The sequence below is a fragment of the Sinohyriopsis cumingii genome, chromosome 13, assembly GCF_028554795.1.
Source record: "Sinohyriopsis cumingii isolate HCF-2022 chromosome 13, ASM2855479v2, whole genome shotgun sequence".
Lineage (NCBI taxonomy): Eukaryota > Metazoa > Mollusca > Bivalvia > Unionida > Unionidae > Sinohyriopsis > Sinohyriopsis cumingii.
Genome location: NC_142973.1, coordinates 77,222,561 through 77,242,917, shown reverse-complemented (window position 1 = coordinate 77,242,917; position 20,357 = coordinate 77,222,561). Strand labels below are relative to the sequence as shown.

The following is a 20,357-nucleotide window of genomic DNA, read 5'->3' as shown; positions in this document are numbered from 1 at the left end:
GCAACCATTTCTCACATTCTCAGCTACAGTGGAGGGATTTGCAATGCAACCAACAAGGTTGAAGGAATGTCCTTAGAGCGCATGCCACTTGCCTACAACTAAAGGAAGGAGTCGGAGAGAGGTCAATCATTTTCACTAGCATTTGATGAGACCATCCCTATCTTAATTACATACAATACAGCCCCCCCCCCCATCCTGTCTTTATCACAGATTCCAGTAGGGACAAGGCCTAATTCTTTTTGTGGCTGATTGGGGCAGATTTAACATGACATCATGGGGACCCAACAAGTTTCCTGGGGACTCCATATCATGTTCAAAACACCTAAAAAGCTTTTGGCCAGAGTTCTTCAGCATCATTGCAGCACTCATATGTTGGTCCTCAACCAAAGCACATTCAGTCAACTGTTATGGTCTAGTGTTTGCAGTGGCATGCAACAACAGGTCCTAGCACGGTCCATTGTGGAGACTACGCAGTCTCTTTGTCAGCAAGAATATCTCAGACCTCATACCCTTTGAAAATTTGGTTGACTAGGTCTGGAATGAATGATCAAGTACAAGGAATGAGAATTGAATTCATGCAGTGGTAGGTTCCATGCCAATTTGGAACAAACCACCCACTAGAGAATTCCTTCGCAGGCTGAGTTTTGCTCATTGTGGTAGCAGATGTCTTAGTCCTGGTCACTTTAGTGTGGGACCCCATAACAATGATTATGTGGTTCAGGTGGAGACCCAACCTGTGACATTGGGTTGACTCTTGCAATTGAAGGTAGTGTGACCACATTGGACACAACCTCCGGCAATCACAATTGCTATAGATGTGAACGCAAAATGCTAACATCATTGGAATGGAAATCATTTAGGAAGCTTTTCATTGATGGCTGGCAGAATCTACACGGGAATGGAGTTCTCTTTCTGTCCAATTGCTTCACCATGGTGGCTCTTCTCAAGCAGCAAAGTGGAGCAAGTACACTGACCTATTTATGATTGTTTCAGATTTTCTAATGTGATGCCCTCATTGACAATCCACACTTATGTTCAACATTTACTAATCTGTCTTATGAATTGTCAGACTCATGTTATTGTGAGAGGGAATTAATACAAATAGAATGGTCCCTTCATTCCTCAGTTTTCACTCAAAAGACACTCCTTAGGATCGACCTATGATGGACATATTGGTGACAAGGTGGAATGCCAAAACCTCAGCCTTTGTCTCACCAGTCAGGGACGCTAAAGGCCTGAATAATTGATGCTCTTTCTATAGATTGCAATAGCCAAATGCATATATTCCTCCCACACCTGATCTGGAATGGGATACAGGAATAAGCAAATCTGCATGTCTTCTCATCCTGATTAATGCACTTAAATGGGAAAAATTGGAGCAATCCTTTCAGAGCCTCTCCCAGACAGATGGAGTCTTTTCCATTTGGGTTATCTTGAAGCTGTCTCACATACTTATCGCAGAGATGGTCTCTTCAAGGTAATGGGATGTATCTCCTTCCAACTCCTCTTTATTTCAGTAAAATTCTCAGTACAGGTAGATACAAATAAGAAAGGAAAAAAGATTTTATGGCTTTTTATTAACCTAACAAATATTAGAGTTCTGTCTGAACACAGTCATTGAATATTCAAACAGAAAATTTTGGTGTAAGTTTCAACTCTAGATATAATAGGTGTACCCTCTCTGCATCTGAAAGGATTAGTCATGTTAAAAAGTATGATTTTTTTTTCTTCTCCAGGTACAAGGTGCTGTATGTCAAGCTTTGGCCAGCATCTGTCAAGGGTCAGACAGGTAAGGATATATAAATTGACAACAAAAACTAGCAATCTGTCAAGGGTCAGTCAGGTAGGATGTATAAAGTGAAATAAAACCCAGCATCTGTCAAGGGTCAGACAGGTAAGGATATATAAATTGACAACAAAAACTAGCGTCTGTCAAGGGTCAGTCAGCTAGGATGTATAAAGTGAAATAAAAACCCAGCATCTGTCAAGGGTCAGATAGGTAAGGATATATAAATTGACAACAAAAACTGACATCTGTTAAGGGTTGGATATGTAAGGATATATAAAGTGACAACAAAACCAGGAGAAATAGTACAGTGTTACAATACTGAAACTTAGTGATCTACAAAACTAGATAGCTTCAGGCCAGTGCACACTCTGATGCAGTCTCTTGAAGATAATTTATTACCGCAGTAACTTCTATAGATCCACAGTTTGCTTGTTTAATCCATATAACCTTAAAGCCATTTGAAATTAAGAAATGACACTTGGTATTATACATCATCACCAGAAGGTATGTGTCATGTTTCACATTAGAAGTCCTGTCTTCATTCATTTTCATGACACTTTTCCATGTAACTCCATAACTGTAAAGTTATTTTTCACTTTAGAAGTCCTGTCTTCATTCATTTTCATGTCACTTTTCTATGTAACTCCATAACTGTAAAGCCATTTGTCACATTAGAAGTCCTATCTTCATTCATTTTCATGACACTTTCCCTATCACTCCATAACCATAAAGCCATTGGATTGGTGCACTTCATCACCTTAATGTGTGTCACTTATCACACAAGAGGTCATATCTTAAGGTCATGGTCACAGCTGAATATTTTAAGTTTTCTTTCATGGTTTCTGTTATATAATTTAAAAGCCTTGTGTAACTGCATCATCACTTAAGTTGTGATCAAAATCGTGGTCTTGGCTCAATATCGTATGTTTTACTCACATGTTTCCTTCTGCTACACAACTTTACAGTCATTTGAAATTAATGAATGAAACTTGGTATAATTCACCATCATCTGTCAAAGATGCATTACGTACTTTATAATGGTATCATCAAGGTTAAGGTTATGGTTCAATATTTCAGTTTGTCTTCTTACTTTCCCTTACACTTTATAATTGTATTGCCATTTGTGATTAAACTGGGATAAAAAATTCCTTGAATTTGCTTGTTTCACAGATAATTTCACAGGTCTGAATAAAGGTTTTTGCATCAGATTTCACTTGAGATAACAGTAGAGGTGAAACAATTAATCAGTATGTCGTTGTGTATTTTACTAGAAAAATCTGTTGTGTATTTTACCTTTTCATATCAATACCCATATTTATGAATCGATACCAAATGATACTTACCCTTTAAAAGTTACTTTAATCTTCAGCAACCATGAATAATTATTAGTCATTTAACTTTTTATTCTTTAAATTGAGAGTGCATCTGAGACAGCTGCAGCAGGCATATGCACTCATTTCTGTCAGTAAAAAACTATTGACAACACACTCATGTGTTAAAGAAAAGCTTGAACTGCTACACACAAGCAAGTCAAAGTTGCAGCACTTTGCTGATGATCTATGACTTGAAACAAATATTTTAAACTTCAAGAAGACATTTTGCTTGAAGTGGACAAAATAGCATAATCTTTCTGTTCTTGCAGATTTATATTAGCAGAATTTTTGGATCTTTCATTATGTTTTGTACCTGTTAAATTTATATCATACATGTATAATTGTTATGTAAGAATAAAACAACTCCTTGTTTATCTGCAATTAATAATTTAATTATGTTTTGGAAAAAACTATTGATGTTATAATAGATACAGTAGAACCTGTCTTGAAAGATCACCCCTTCTGCCAAGAAATAATGGTCTCTTAAGACAGGTGGTCTCATAACAGGTCATAACACTATATAATCAATAAATCTGTGCATGGAGATTCTAGTCTCTCAAACAGGTGGTCTCTCATAGCAGTGTTCTCTCAAGAAAGGTTATACTGTAAATAAATAATTTATACAAAGAAACCTCAGTGGTTAAAGGGAATGCTTAGGCTCCTTTTGCCCTGTTAACATGTATCTTCATTTGGACAGATAAAACATTTCACAAGGATATTATTGATAAACCTTTAAATTTAAATTGGATCCATCTCTCAAAAAAAGAAAGAAGTAATGGCACATCGAAATAAGAATATGCCACTTGAGGCACATTGACGGGGTATTTTTGTATCTGCTTTTAGGTTTGTTCACTAATTAGTTTGACTCATTTTATTTCCTAAGGTATTATGACTGGGTAACATATTTGAAAATGAAATATAATTTTCTATTAAAGTACGTTTCTTCAATAATACTTACCCAGTTATAATACTCATACACCATCCATGTCTGCCTGCAGTTATGTCTATAAAGAGAGCATGTACTTTACTAGAAAAATTCGTTTTAATATTTTAAACAACTTTAATGACATATTATTGTATGGTTTCATGGTAGTAGTTTATAACTTTTGTTTATAACCTGTGGTAGTCTTTGCTTCCTAATGGTACACTTTAATATTTTTGTCCCATGCATTAAAACACCTCATTATGCAGTCATTCTTGTATCCAATAAGTGGTCCCTCTCCCATTTTTAAAATGTTTCAACATCTTGCAGAATTCCTAATTTAGCAATATATGGTTGACACCTTTGTTCCTAATCTGTCAAACTACTTCCCAAATTGATGGATGGACCAAGATCCTATTCCCAATTACCCTAGAAAATCCCTGGCATAACACAGTTCTTCATATTACATGGTTTTGGTCACATGACCCCATTCTGGGATGGATGTTACCAGTTATACTCACATATAAGTTGGCCCATCTGCATACAATGTGGATCTTGATCCACTGGCTCATTGTGTAATGGCAGATCTGGACCTAGGCAGTTTGCATCTGGATCCAACTTGTATATGAGGATGTATGGTAGTATAAGCTAATGTTTAATGCTGTTTTGCATGGCTCCTCTAAACATCATTGTCGTAAGGGACTACTTTATTTGCATTTTCATCATATTTAAACTACCTCATCAACATTATAGTGAGGGACAACTGCATTTTCATCATATTTAAACTACCTCATCAACATTATAGTGAGGGACAAATGCATTTTTGTCATTTAAACTATATCATTAACATTATAGTGAGGGACAACTGCATTTTCATCATATTTAAACTACCTCATAGAGATTATAGTGAGGGACAACTGCATTTTTATATTTGAACTACCTCATAGAGATTATAGTGAGGGATAACTGCATTTTACCTAAACTGTACCTAAACAGCATTATAGTGGGGACAATTACCTTATCAACATTATAGTGAGGGACAGCATTATTTGCATTTTCATCATGTTTAAACTACCTCAACAACATTATAGTGAATAACACACTTTAAACTACCTAAACATCATTGTAATGAGGGACAACTTTATTTGCATTTTGTTCATATTTAATGTACCTAAACAGTTTTGCAGTGAGGGACTTTGTTTGCAATTCATCATATTTAAACTACCTTATCAGCATTATAGCAAGGGACAACTTTATTTATTTGCATTATCATACTTAAACTACCCCATCAGAATTTGTAGTGAGGGACTTTATTCACATTTTCATCATATTTAAACTACCTCATCAGCATTATATGAGGGACTGTAATTGCATTTTTGTCATAGCTAAAATAACTAACAGCATTATAGTGATGGACTTTGTTTGCATTTTCTTCATGTTTAAATTACCTCATTAACATTATAGTGAAGAATAACTGCATTGTAATCATAGTTAAACTACCTCAAGCAGATATGTGATTTTTGCAAACTTGATGGTGATGTTATTTTATCATGTATACATTAGTTTGATGGTCGCGGTCCTTGTGACCACACCGGTGACTTAGTGGGTGGTTAGAGCATCCGCCTCAGAAGCAGGAGGTCATGGGTTAAAACCCTGGCCGGGTCATTCCAAAGACTTACAAAAATGGTACTAACAGCTGCCTCACTAGGTGCTCAGCATTAAGAGGTTAGTGTTAGGACTGGTTGGCCTGGTGTCAGGATAATATGACTGGGTTGGACATCATGCTGTGTGTCTGCTGGATGATGCCCCAGTGCTTGACATCACTATAAACTGCCACACTGCAGACATCGTAGCGATACGACTGAAAAAATTGTTCAAGCTACCTTAAAAATCCTAATCACACACACACACACATGCAATCCTTGTCTTGACTTTCACTCTATATTTTTTATAGGTATATATATTTTGTTGTGGACACTTAAGAACAATAAGCTTTGTTAGTTTATTAAACTATTTAAAAGTTAAGGAATTAAATAAATGCCTGGCATCTTATGTTGAAATAATCAGTTTCAAGGGATATAAATGTAAATTGTGCCACCATACAGATTAAAATTGAAGACTGACATTTTTATTCTTATGTGCTCACAGGTTGTGCAGTCAGATGCTGAAGTCCCAGCTGTGTGTCACTGTAGGTAGGATCCTGGCTAGTTTCTGTGACAGCAGGGTAGCTGAGTCTTGTTTGGATCTTCTGTCAGTTTTGGCATCCTATGACAGGTAATTGAGTCACATGACTCAAAGGAAGAGAGGGATATGCAATCAATATTTTTGTAAGAAAGGACGGATTTTTTCTAGAACGTCCACTTGTGAGGGGTTTGGGTAATGAAAATGAACAACAAAGTCCAAATATCAATCAGGAATTACTCGTCATCATTGCCGACTTAGTCTCAAGAGACCATGTGAATAGTGCCCTTGGAGTGTTGTCTGTCTCTGGGGTTTAGGTATCATCTTTTTTGACTGTGCAGGCCTATGTGCAAGTGACAGTCCCTATTGCAGTTGGTGCAGACATACTGGGAAGTCTGAGTAGCTGGGGTTGCACTCTTTTTTTCTTTCACGTTTCTCTGCCACCAGCTGGCTTCTCCTTGCATCAGCGACTGCTATGCCCTTGATTACCATCAGTCTCCAGGTGCCTCGGTCCTTGGCCAGCACTTCCCAGCCATCGGGTGAAATGTTGCATGCCTTTATGTCCCTCTTGCACACTTCCTTGGAACGGAGTGAGGGGCAGCCAACTCTTCTGGTGCCAGTGGCCAGCTGTCCATATAGGATGACCTTTGGCAGCCTCCCATCCTCCATGTGTCGAACGTGTCCCAGCCATTGAAGGCAGCGTTTGCTCGGCAGGAAGTACATGCTGGAGATACTTGCATGCTGCAGGATCTTGCTGTGTGGGACCCATCTTACCAGCTGATTTTCAAGATGCTTTTTAGGCACCGTATATGGAAGGAGTTGAGCTGGTGCTCTTGCCTCATGTATGTGCTCCAGGTCTCACTTCCATATAGAAGGGTACTGAGAATGCAGGCCTGGTAGACTTGGATCTTGGTGTGATCTGTCAGTGCGTTGTTTTCCCACACCCTCTTCATTAGTCATGCCATGATGGTGTTTGCCTTTCCAAGCCTTCTGTCCAGCTCCACATCAAGCAAGAGAGTATTTCTGATGGTTGACCCCAGGTAAGTAAAGTTGCTGAGTGCTTCCAGGGTGACACCATAGATTTTGATGGAAGGGGCAATGGTGGTATCTTGCACAATGACGTTTGTCTTTTCCAGGCTGATCTTGAGCCCAAACAGCTTGTTGGCATCAGGGAAACGGTCTCCCAGTTTCTGGAGTGCATCCTTTTGTATGGGTCACAAAAGCCATGTCATGCAAAAATCTCCCTGATGAGCACCATCCTCACTTTGGTCTTCGAGTGCAGTTGTGCCAGGTTGAACAGTTTCCCGTCAGACCGGGTGTGCAGATGTATGCCATCAGTGGAGAGGACACTGTTAAGGGCAGAGCGCCTACTGATGACCAAGTTGAGCTGGTGACAGCAATGAGACCTGGGGTGTTTCCATGACACTGTGTTGTGGTTTACACTTGAAGAAGGTTTTTGTGATGCACAGGTCATGGTAGGTGCACAGCTCCAGAAGTCCTGACCGTTTTCATTGGTCTTTTCAGTGCCATGATTTTCAGGCAGGTAGGCCATGACTTGTGGTCCACACCTACTCTGGCATTAAAGTTGTTGAAGAGGAATAGTGGTTCGTCTTTGGGGCATCCTTTGATCTGTTCATCCAGCTGCCCATAGAACTGATCCTTTGTGTCTTCTGAAGACATGAGGGTGGGGGTGTAGACATTGAGGATGTTGACAGGACCTGCAGCAGTGGTGAGGCAGATGGACAAGAGACACTCATTGTCTCCTGAGGGAGGCTGAATCGAGGCCAGGAGGGTGTTTTTGATGGTGAAGCTCACTCCGTGCTGGCGGGGCTCCTCAGGTTCTCACCCCTTCCAGAAGAAGGTGTAGTTTTCCTCTCTGAGGGAGCTGCTAGAGGCGAGCCTGGTATCCTGGAGGGCAGCTATGCTGATATTTAGTCAGGTGATTTCTCTTTTGATGATGGCCAACTTACTGGTGTTGTCCGTCTCCCTGAGGTCACCAGAGATGCCTATGCACATGGTGCACATGTTCCAGCTTGCAGATCGAAGAGCTGGAGTCTTCTTTATTGGTTTCTTGTTTCATTTGTCTGGTGTGAAATTTCCGTCTGCTTGTCATGCTGAGCAACACACTGAGCTACAGACATCCACTGGAACAGGCAGACATTGACAGGTCAACACCTTACTGACCAGGGGCTGCCTGGCTTGAGGCGGGCGGTAGTTGGCCAGTGGGACACAATGATCCCTTCCACTGTCGAAGCTGACCCGTGGTGCCCCTTCCCCATGCCAATTGGGTGGGACTTATAACTCATAGGCTGCCAGTTTCCTCGCTCAGTAGCAAGACTGGTGTGACCTCTCCAGGGCGCAAGCCTGGGTGTGGAGTATGGTGATCCTTTGCTGCCCAGACATCAGGATCCCCCTCTTGTCCTTGCTGGTGGGGTCCAAAGGAATGCTGAGCATGACATTTGGCATTTGTTCAGATGCAGGAGCTGCCAGAAAGAAGTTGTAGCTGACACCCAGCTGCCTTAGGGGCTTCACTCTGGATTTTCTGTCTGGCTTTACTCTCATAGCCTTTCCTTCTCCCGAAGATATCCACAAGGCAGCGGAGCCATCATCCAATGGCTGGGACTTGATAGGTGGGTTTGGAATCAGAGTTTCCTTCTCCTATATGAACTGCCTGAGATGGCTAACGAGCTCCATCTGCCTGGGTTTGGAGTCAAGAGTTTTCCTTCTCTTAGACTGGCTGCCTGCCAAGGCTAACGAGCCCAGTCTGCCCACCCAGTTATACCACTGGGTACTTAGTCGTGCCACACAGCAGGCTCTGTGAAAACAGGGGGCCCCGCATGAAGGTGCTGCTGTGGACACAATAGTGTAGGAGAGGCCATATGCAAGTTACCTCCTACCCAGCAGAGCCAGACAGTGGTCCCACAGTGATCACTACACCTGGAAAGGAGAGGCTGTGATCAACACTTTACTTTCCTTTTGTGAGTGGGACGTCAGGCCCAGACCTTGCACACACCTCTATACCATTACTATAACAATACAAAACTCCAATTTTAGCAAATCACTCTTGAAAATTTTAGCCAGTTCATTTAATTTTCTTCTAATTTGGCCAAAATGCTAAATTCAGCCTCTCTGCCTCTCTCTCTCTATATGTATGTATGTATATATATATATATATATATATATATATATATATATATATATATATATATATATATATATTATGCTGATCTGCAATCACATGTCCATCTTCACTAAATGAGAAAACCTTTAAATTACCTTTTCTAAAGAAAACAATTTAGAATTTGATCTGCTTTGACACAAACAAATTTGCATCAAGGTCTTTTAAATAAATACAAATGAGGTAGATCCACGTTGAAATTTTATGTGTCAATGATTACTTACACAATTTCTTATTTGTATGTACCAGTGATTACTTCAACAATTGCTTATTTATATGTATCAGTGATTTTTACTTAGACAATTGCTTATTTATATATACCAATGACAATTGCTTATTTATTTGTACAAATAATTACTTGGACAATTGCCTATTTATCTTTACCAATGATCACTTTCACTATTGCTTATTTATGTGTGCCAATGACAATTCCTTATTCAGTTGCAACTGCTATTAGTTAAGCTGAGAAATTTAAAATGACTTCTCAAATACAGCTCAGTATAATTTAACAACATTTTACAGAAATCATGCTGGAATTCATGTTTGCCAATTAGTTTATTTATTGTTGACCTGTTAATTGATATAGCTGCTTTTACTGAAAAGAAACAAAAACATGCTAAAAAATAATTTTCTTGTATATAAATGCTAAAAAATTGACCAGATTGAACAAAAATTGTTCTTGCCTTCATTTTAATTTCGTATGAAGAACACAGTACTGCTGTCAGATGTGGCCACTATTACTAATGAAAAACAATTTGTGGTCAAAAACAGCTGGATTAATATTTACCAAAATTTGACAGAATGCATATCTGCAGGAAGGTCTTACGTAGAAATGAAACCAATGTGTCATCCAATAAAACTGCTCTAAGTTAATATTGAAAAACGTTATAAATTCTTCTCAACAGAATTTGACAGATATGATAAAAGTAATGTGAATCATTGGTTTGGCTTGGTGCTTTTTAGCACAGCAACACAAAAAATTTATTTAGTGCCAAAGCTGGTTTTATGGTAGGATTTGAATTTGCACACTTTCAGTTGTGAGTCTGGCATGCTAACCACTGAGCCACCACAGTTCCCTAACAAAAGAGAAACCTTCCAGCAACTTTTCCGTCACTTTCACTCAGCATGATTTTACTGAGTTTAATTGAAAGCATCATAACCAGAGAATGTAGACAACTTTCCATGTATTTGGCTGTTAGGCCAATATCGGCAAGCCAGATAAACAACCTCGGGTACTCTTGGACCTCTAGTTCTTCCAAGATGTTGAGTCTATGCTATACTCAATCACCTTACCCCCCCCCTGCAAAATAAATGAAGGACACGTGATAAAGTGATAAAGTTTTTTTTAGAGGAGACCTCTGCCCATGAGATGTTCAGGCTAGGTAGTCAGGCCAAACTATGATTTGGAAAGATTGTGGTAGTAGAAGTAAACTGTATGATTTGGATAGATTTTATTCGGAAGGCCAATTGTGTGATCAGAATGGATTGTGGTAGTAAAGTCAAATTGTATGATTTGGATGGATTGGGATATAGTCAAATTGTATGATTGGAATGGATTATGGTTATGTGAAACTATGTGATATGAATGAATAGGGGTAATGAAACCAAACTGTATGATTTGGATAGATTTTATTCGGAAGGCCAATTGTATGATCAGAATGGATTGTGGTAGGAAAGCCAAACTGCATGATTTGAATGGATTGTGGTAGTAAAGTCAAATTTTATGATTTGGATCGATTGGGATATAGTCAGTTTGTATTATTGGAATGGATTATGGTTATGTGAAACTATATGATATGAATGAATAGGGGTAATGAAACCAAACTGTATGATCGTAATCAACTGTGGCAAAGCAGAACTATATGATCAGAATATACCGTGGTAGTGAAGCCAAACCACATTTTTTAAAATTTATTGCCGTGAAGCCAAACTGCATTTTCAGAATGGGTTGAGGTTGTAAATTCAAACTATTATTTTTGATGGATTGTGGTAAAGCCAGACTGTTTGATCTGAATGGACTATTTTAAAGTCAGACTGTATGATCTAAATGGATAAGTTTTCTTCACATATACTTTAATGATCCGCATAACCAGTCAGCTCTGGATAAATATGGTTAATCCATGTTTTACTGCAGTAAGCTTGTTGGGTTGATATATATATGCAGATAAAGAATAATGTAGGGGTAGGCAGGTTGGCAGATAGGTACCACAACATTGGTCAAAGTATATAGTGTTTTAATTGTCCGTCTTTCCTATTTTGGGTAGGTTTTGCGTTTATATCAGTTTTCAGGTACTAAATGATGCATCCATTTGCCATTGACACATCTCTAGTTTCAATTTAATTCAAAGCGTCTTATCCTATGACCCTGTCTGTAAGTAAACGTTTTTATTTCCATGTTTCTACAGCATGTACCTTTGCCAGACTTTGTGGATGGCTTGTACTTGGGGTAAAGAAGAGGTCATGATCACTGTGATTGAAAAGAGAAATATGGTTTCTGCACAATAAATACTAAGTGTACATCATGTACTGGGTTTGCATCACATAACCGCACCATTCTTTGTCCATAGCTTTTACTCAGAGTATGGACAAAACTATTGATAGGGTCAATAGGTTAATGATTATAGTTGCTAACTGAAAGAAGAAAAATGGCTTCCCCACAATAACATTAGTTCTATGTTACATGCATGGACCAAACTTAGTGGATAGCTTGCACTAAGGTTAAGGAAAAAGCCTGTCAGTTTCAAGGTCAAAGATGAAGGTCACTGTGATTGAAAGAAGAAAAATGGTTCTGCACAAAAATATTGCTTCTATAGACCTGGACTGAACTTTGTGGTTAGCTGAATAGTCATGGTTATTTTGGCTCAAAGAAAAATGGGTTTTGCAGAGTAACATCTAGAGTAAGCTCCTTGAGCAAACTTTGTGGATGTCTTGCACTTAGAGTAATAAAGACACCTATTGATTCTGGGGTCTTAAGGTCAGAGGTCACAAGTATGGTAAGTCTAATAAGAAAATACACAACGGTTTCTGAACAGTAACTTTAGTTTAACGCTGCATACCTTTACTAAAGGTCCAGGTTATCGAGACCCATTGAACAATCATTTGCAGAGTCAGCCATGCCCGACTAGTTCTTACATGTGGGAGTACTGTTCATGGTTATCTTGTTACTTTATGGTATGACTTGGAGTGCATCATTCTTTAACTTGGCTGTTTTTTTACTTCCCAAAAGCCAGCTGGACAATTTCAGTCCAGATTGGTAGGAATGTTCCTTAGGTCATGATCTACCAAAATTTGAGTGACTCCCGTAGAAACCAAATTGGAAAACTTATTTTTGACTTCTCTTCCAGAACAACCTAGCCAGTTTGTATCTGACTTTGTAGGAATTTTTTTAGCATATGCTTTGTCTAAGCTGTGTTCAGGATGACGCTCCAAACAGTGGTGTGGCTTCCTTAGCAATAGGTATTTTACTTTTATGGAAAAGCTGGGTCAATTTTGATAGAAACCAGGTTGAAAACCAATAAATGATACTTAATTCCCATAAAGTATAGATATTGTTGCTAACATGTATAAAAGTTGACACAGGGCAACTTAATCTCCAAAACTGCCTTTGCATATCAGACCAAATTTGATAGATAGAGTCCTTGTGTGAACACCTTTTACATTCATACATGAGATGCTAATGCATCATCTAGTCCAGCTCAGGCTATTCATAATAAAACCACAGATAACAGCATGTCAAATAACACCAATTTCTATCAGGCTATTCATAATAAAACCACAGATAACAGCATGTCAGATAACACCAGTTTCTATCAGGCTATTCATAATAAAACCACAGATAACAGCATGTCAAATAACACCAATTTCTATCAGGCTATTCATAATAAAACCACAGATAACAGCATGTCAAAAAATAACACCAATTTCTATCAGGCTATTCATAATAAAACCACAGATAACAGCATGTCAAATAACACCAATTTCTATCAGGCTATTCATAATAAAACCACAGATAACAGCATGTCAAATAACACCAATTTCTATCAGGCTATTCATAATAAAACCACAGATAACAGCATGTCAAATAACACCAATTTCTATCAGGCAGTTTAAAATTAACAGGGGCCCTGGGTGGCAGAGTGGTCTAAAGTGCTTGCTTTTAATGATCACTCCTGTCTCACCTTTGTCTGCATGGGTTCAAGTCTGAATAAGCCAATGTTTGTGAGAAGGTTTGCCAGTAACGTCCCATGGGTCAGTTCTTACGGGGGCTTCCCAGCTTTTTCTCCATCAGTTGTCCTGGTCACCATGTATAGCCCATCATGTGCTGAAAAATGGCCTTAAACCCAAAATCGCAAGAACAAAATTAACTTTCTAGCGGTGTCTTTCAGTCTAAGTTACCTGCTTTATTACTACATTTTGCCTTTCAGACCAGTGTACGTGAAATGAGCACTATCTGACCCACTTCAAAATCTTGTTAATGTCAAAATTATAAAGAGTTAATATAATTTTATGAAAATTATGCTGCACAGATATAATGAATAATGTCTTGTTCTATTTGTCAGTTCTCACCCAGAGCTGAAGAAAGAGAGTCTAATAGAAGTGATTGTGAAGACTCTAGGCCAATCTACCTCAGATAAGGTGTGTAGCTTACAATGACCTTGTATGGGTGTGTAGTTTACAATGACCTTGTATGGGTGTGTAGTTTACAATTACCTTGTATGGATGTGTAGCTAATAATTAAGGGTGTGTAGCTAACAATTACCTTGTATGGGTGTGTAGCTAATAATTAAGGGTGTGTAGCTAACAATTACCTTGTATGGGTGTGTAGCTAACAATTACCTTGCATAGGTGTGTAGCTAATAATTAAGGGTGTGTAGCTAACAGTTACCTTGTATGGGTATGTAGCTAACAATTACCTTGTATAGGTGTATAAGCTAACAATTACCTTGTATGGGTGTGTAGCTTACATTTACCTTGTATGGATGTGTAGCTAACAATTACCATGTATAGGTGTGTAGCTAACAATTACCTTGTATGGGTGTGTAGCTTACAGTTACCTTGTATGGGTGTGTAGCTTACAGTTACCTTGTATACATTTACTTCCCATATATTTTTGTCACCAGTGTTTCATGTTGCCATGTTTACTTTGTGCTTCAGTTGACTAGTGCCACAATGCATATACAGTGCACTGTCAAGAAGATGTTTGTGTACACTGTCGACATTGGGGTCAAAGAGGGAGGAATGATGTATAGATTTACTTTTTTTTGTACCCCACACAGTGTACAGGTTGGCTTTTTTTTGTACCCCACACAGTGTACAGGTTGGCTTTTTTATATGTATCCCACACAGTGTACAGGTTGGCTTTTTTATATGTATCCCATGCAGTCTACATGTTGGCTTTTTTATATGTATCCCACACAGAGTACAGGTTGGCCTTTTTATATGTATCTCACACAGTCTACAAGTTGGCTTTTCTATGTATCCCACACAGTGTACAGGTTGGCCTTTTTATATGTATCCCACACAGAGTAGAGGTTGGCCTTTTTATATGTATCCACACAGAGTAGAGGTTGGCCTTTTTATATGTATCCCACACAGAGTAAAGGTTGGCTTTTTTATATGTATCTCACACAGTCTACAAGTTGGCTTTTTATGTATCCCACACAGTGTACAGGTTGGCCTTTTTATATGTATCCCACACAGAGTAGAGGTTGGCCTTTTTATATGTATCCACACAGAGTAGAGGTTGGCCTTTTTATATGTATCCCACACAGAGTAAAGGTTGGCTTTTTTATATGTATCTTACACAGTCTACAAGTTGGCTTTTTATGTATCCCACACAGAGTACATGTTGGCCTTTTTATATGCATCCCACTCAGTGAACATTTTGGCCTTTTTGTATGTACCCCACACAGAGTACAGTTTGGCCTTTTTTATATGTATCCCACACAGAGTACAGGTAGGCCTTTTTATATGTACCCCACACAGTGTACAGTTTGGCCTTTTTATATGTATCCCACACAGAGTAGAGGTTGGCCTTTTTATATGTACCCCACACAGTGTACAGTTTGGCCTTTTTATATGTATCCCACACAGAGTAGAGGTTGGCCTTTTTATATGTATCCCACACAGAGTAGAGGTTGGCCTTTTTATATGTATCCCACACAGAGTAAAGGTTGGCTTTTTTATATGTATCTCACACAGTCTACAAGTTGGCTTTTTATGTATCCCACACAGAGTACATGTTGGCCTTTTATGTGCATCCCGCTCAGTGAACATGTTGGCCTTTTTATATGTATCCCACACAGATTACAGGTTGGCTTTTTATATGTATCTCACACAGTCTACAAGTTGGCTTTTTTATGTATCCCACACAGTGAACAGGTTGGTCTTTTTTATATGTATCCCACACAGAGTACAAGTTGTCCTTTTTATATGTATCCCACACAGTGAACAGGTTGACGTTTTTATAGTATCCCACACAGACTACAGGTTGGCCTTTTTACATGTATCTCACACAGTGTACAGGTTGGCTTTTTTATTTTCCCCACACAGAATACAGGTTGGCCTTTTTATATGTATCCCACACAGAGAACAGGTTGGCCTTTTTATATGTATCCCACACAGTGTACAGGTTGGCTTTTATATATCCCACACAGAGTACAAGATGGCATTTTTGTATGTATCCCACACAGATTACAGGTTGTCCTTTTTATATGTATCCCACACAGAGTACAGGTTGGCATTTTTATATGTATCCCACACAGAGTACAAGATGGCATTTTTATATGTATCCCACACAGAGAACAGGTTGTCCTTTTTATATGTATCCCACACAGAGTACAGGTTGGCATTTTTATATGTATCCCAAACAGAGTACAGGTTGTCCTTTTTATATGTATCCCACACGGAGTACAGGTTGGGTTTTTTATATGAATCGCACACAGAGTACAAGTTGGCATTTTTATATGTATCCCACATAGAGTACAAGTTGGCTTTTTTATATGTATCCCACACAGACTACAAGATGGCATTTTTATATGTTTCCCACACAGAGTACAGGTTGACTTTTTTATCCCACACAGAGTATAAGTTGGTGTTTTTATGTGTATCCCACACAGAGTACAGATTGGCTTTTTTATATATATCTCACACAGAGTACAGGTTGGTGTTTTTATATGTATCTCACACAGAGTACAGAATTGCTTTTGCACATACATTTTTGTCTGCATCGGCATTAGACATAGATATTACTTTTCAGTGGTGAATTGGCATGGTTGTTACGGTTACAGGATTGTATTAAAGTTATCTTAAGTCGGTGTCAGGCATACATCATTGCATGGAAACCTGTGAGACAGCTGGTTCTGAAGAACGTTTGTAATGCTAGACTTTGCCATATGAGACACCTGGCTCTGAAGAATGCTTGTAAATCTAGACTTGGCCATTCCTTGTAGTTTGACTGATTCAATCTGCAGCTATTTCCTAAAATGTCTATTTTGTCAATGCAGCTATTTCCTAAAATGTCTATATTTTGTCAGTCTAGCTATTTCCTAAAATGTCTATATTTTGTCTTTTTTTTCTGCAGTGCATTAGAATCGCCATTACATTGTGTGACAGTTTTGCTGCTGTCAGGAGGAAAAACAAAACTTTTCTTTTGGAAAAAGAAATAGTCCCAGTTTTGTCAAGGTAAATTTTTATTGCATCATATGCCATATTAGTTAATCAGAGACTGCATATTTAAATTTAAGTTTCCAAATTGGTCATATTTAATAAATTCTTTATACATGATGTCATTGAAGTGTTTATTAATATTATACAAATAATTTTCTATATTTTTCATTAAAATGGAATGTAGGGAAGAAAGAACAAAGATATATTGCTTACACTTTTCAACAATTGTGTTTAGCTTTTGTTGTTTGGTACAATTCTTAGCCGTTAGCTAATAATGGATTTTGAGAAGTATAAAGCCATCTCGTGCATATGTGTTTTGTTGGTTTGTTTTTCTATCAGTCCAGTTGTACTTATTCAGTAAGGTTTTTTGTAGTATCCATACTGAGATCATACATATGAATTGACAAGATTAACCAGAAAAGCATTATTGTATCAGATAATACTGTTCACATATTTTAATCAAAGTTTATTTAATAGATCACCAATACTTTCTTCTATCTTCATAGCTGAAGATTTTTTTAAGGAGTTCACAGGAATATAATCTGTTTATCTTAGCTGTTTAATATAAATTAAAATAATGCGACTAGACCTGCAGATTTTTCTGCAGACTGAAGATTATTAATTGAGTTTGCTTATTTTTGTCATAATTTTTATATTTTCCCATCATCTGCAAATTTTGTATTTATTTTATTGATCATTTTTGTTTTTGGATAAATTACAATGATTGTTGACCTTGACCCTGTTGATAAATTATATGTAATCATTGTTTAAGATGTGAAACTGTGATGACTGAGTTTAGTACCCTTCATGGCTAAGATGAGTGATCACTGTTTCATACCCTTGATGGCTAAGATGAGTGATCACTCTGTTTCGTACCCTTGATGGCTAAGATGAGTGATCACTGTTTCATACCCTTGATGGCTAAGATGAGTGATCACTGCTGAGTACCTTTGATGGCTAAGATGAGTGATCACTGTTTCATACCAATGATGGCTAAGATGAGTGATCACTGTTTCATACCCATGATGGCTAAGATGAGTGATCACTTTCATACCCTTGATGGCTAAGATGAGAGATCACTCTGTTTTATACCCATGATGGGTAAGATAAGTGATCACTGTTTCATACCCTTGATGGCTAAGATGAGTGATCACTCTGTTTCATACCCATGATGGCTAAGATGAGTAATCACTCTGTTTCATACCATTGATGGCTAAGATGCGTGATCACTCTGTTTAGTACTTTTGATGGCTAAGATGGGTGATCACTCTGTTTCATACCCTTGATGGCTAAGAGGAGTGATCACTCTGTTTAGTACACTTGATGGCTAAGATGAGTGATCACTCTGTTTAGTACCTTTGTTAGCTAAGATGGGTGATCACTCTGTTTCATACCCTTGATAGCTAAGATGAGTGATCACTGTTTTATACCCATGATGACTAAGATGAGTGATCACTGTTTCATACCCTTGATGGCTAAGAGGAGTGATCACTGTTTAGTACACTTGATGGCTAAGATGAGTGATCACTCTGTTTAGTACCTTTGATGGCAAAGATGAGTGATCCCTCTTTTTCATACCCTTGATGGCTAAGATGAGTGATCACTCTGTTCAGTACCTTTCATGGCTAAGATGGGTGATCACTCTGTTTCATACCCTTGATGGCTAAGATGAGTGATCACTCTGTTTCATACCCATGATGGCTAAGATGAGTGATCACTGTTTCATACTCTTGATGGCTAAGATGAGTGATCACTGTTTCATACCCTTGATGGCTAAGATGAGTGATCACTCTGTTTAGTACACTTGATGGCTAAGATGAGTGATCACTCTGTTTAGTACCTTTAATGGCAAAGATGAATGATCAGGCTGTTTAGTACTTTTGATGGCTAAGATGGGTGATCACTCTGTTTCATACCCATGATGGCTAAGATGAGTGATCACTCTGTTTTATACCCATGATGGCTAAGATGAGTGATCACTGTTTCATACCCTTGATGGCTAAGATGTGATCCTGTTTCATTCCCTTGATGGCTAAGATGAGTGGTCATTCTGTTTAGTATCCTTGATGGCTAAGATGAGTGATCATTCTATTTAGTACCCTTGATGGCTAAGATGAGTGATCACTGTTTCATACCCTTGATGGCTAAGATGAGTGATCACTCTATTTAGTACCCTTGATGGCTAAGATGAGTGATCACTGTTTCATACCCTTGATGGCTAAGATGAGTGATCACTCTGTTTCATACCCATGATGGCTAAGATGAGTGATCACTCTGTTTCATACACTTGATGGCTAAGATGAGTGATCACTCTGTTGAGTACCTTTGATGGCTAAGATGAGTGATTAGTGTTTTGTACCTTTGATGGCTAAGATGAGTGATCAGTGTTTTGTACCTTTGATGGCTAAGATGAGTGATCACTCTGTTTAGTACCTTTGATAGCTAAGATAAGTGATCACTGTTTCACACCCTTCATGGCTAAGATGAGTGATCACTCTGTTTAGTACCTTTGATGGCTAAGATGGGTGATCACTCTGTTTCATACCTATGATGGCTAAGATAAGTGATCAATGTTTCATACCCTTGATGGCTAAGATGAGTGATCACTGTTTCATAGCCGTGATGACTAAGATGAGTGATCACTCTGTTTCATACCCTTGATGGCTAAGATGGGTGATCACTCTGTTTAGTACCTTTGATGGCTAAGATGGGTGATCACTCTGTTTCATACACTTGATGGCTAAGATGAGTGATCACTCTGTTTTATACCCATGATTGCTAAGATGAGTGATCACTGTTTCATACCCTTGATGGCTAAGAGGAGTGATCACTCTGTTTAGTACACTTGATGGCTAAGATGAGTGATCACTCTGTTTAGTACCTTTGATGGCAAAGATGATTGATCACTGTTTCATACCCATGATGGCTGAGTGATCACTCTGTTTAGTACCTTTGATGGCAAAGATGAGTGATCACTCTGTTTCATACCCTTGATGGCTAAGATGAGTGATCACTCTGTTCAGTACCTTTCATGGCTAAGATGGGTGATCACTCTGTTTCATACCCATGATGACTAAGATGAGTGATCACTGTTTCATACCCTTGATGGCTAAGATGAGTGATCCCTCTGCTTAGTACCCTTGATGGCTAAGAAGAATGATCGCTCTGTTTAGTAACCTTGAAGGCTAAGATGAGTGATCACTCTGTTTAGTACCTTTAATGGCAAAGATGAATGATCACGCTGTT

At 38.4% G+C, this 20,357-nt stretch overlaps 1 protein-coding gene across 9 annotated transcripts in view; it reads left to right on the top strand.

The window, feature by feature from the left end:
* Positions 1 to 20,357, top strand: part of LOC149785854 (uncharacterized) — a 305,885-nt gene that overhangs the window by 261,633 nt on the left and 23,895 nt on the right. For 4 of the 9 annotated variants that reach the window (XM_089979814.1, XM_089979815.1, XM_089979817.1 and 1 more), the window contains 4 exons: positions 1,737 to 1,789; positions 6,233 to 6,358; positions 14,003 to 14,078; positions 17,026 to 17,126. In XM_089979814.1, the coding sequence (XP_089835940.1) occupies positions 1,737 to 1,789; positions 6,233 to 6,358; positions 14,003 to 14,078; positions 17,026 to 17,126 (356 nt within the window). Of the gene's footprint in view, positions 1 to 1,736; positions 1,792 to 6,232; positions 6,359 to 11,789; positions 11,815 to 14,002; positions 14,079 to 17,025; positions 17,127 to 20,357 lie in introns of those variants that run through there. The other 5 variants (XM_089979816.1, XM_089979819.1, XM_089979820.1 and 2 more) reach the window with 3 other exon arrangements.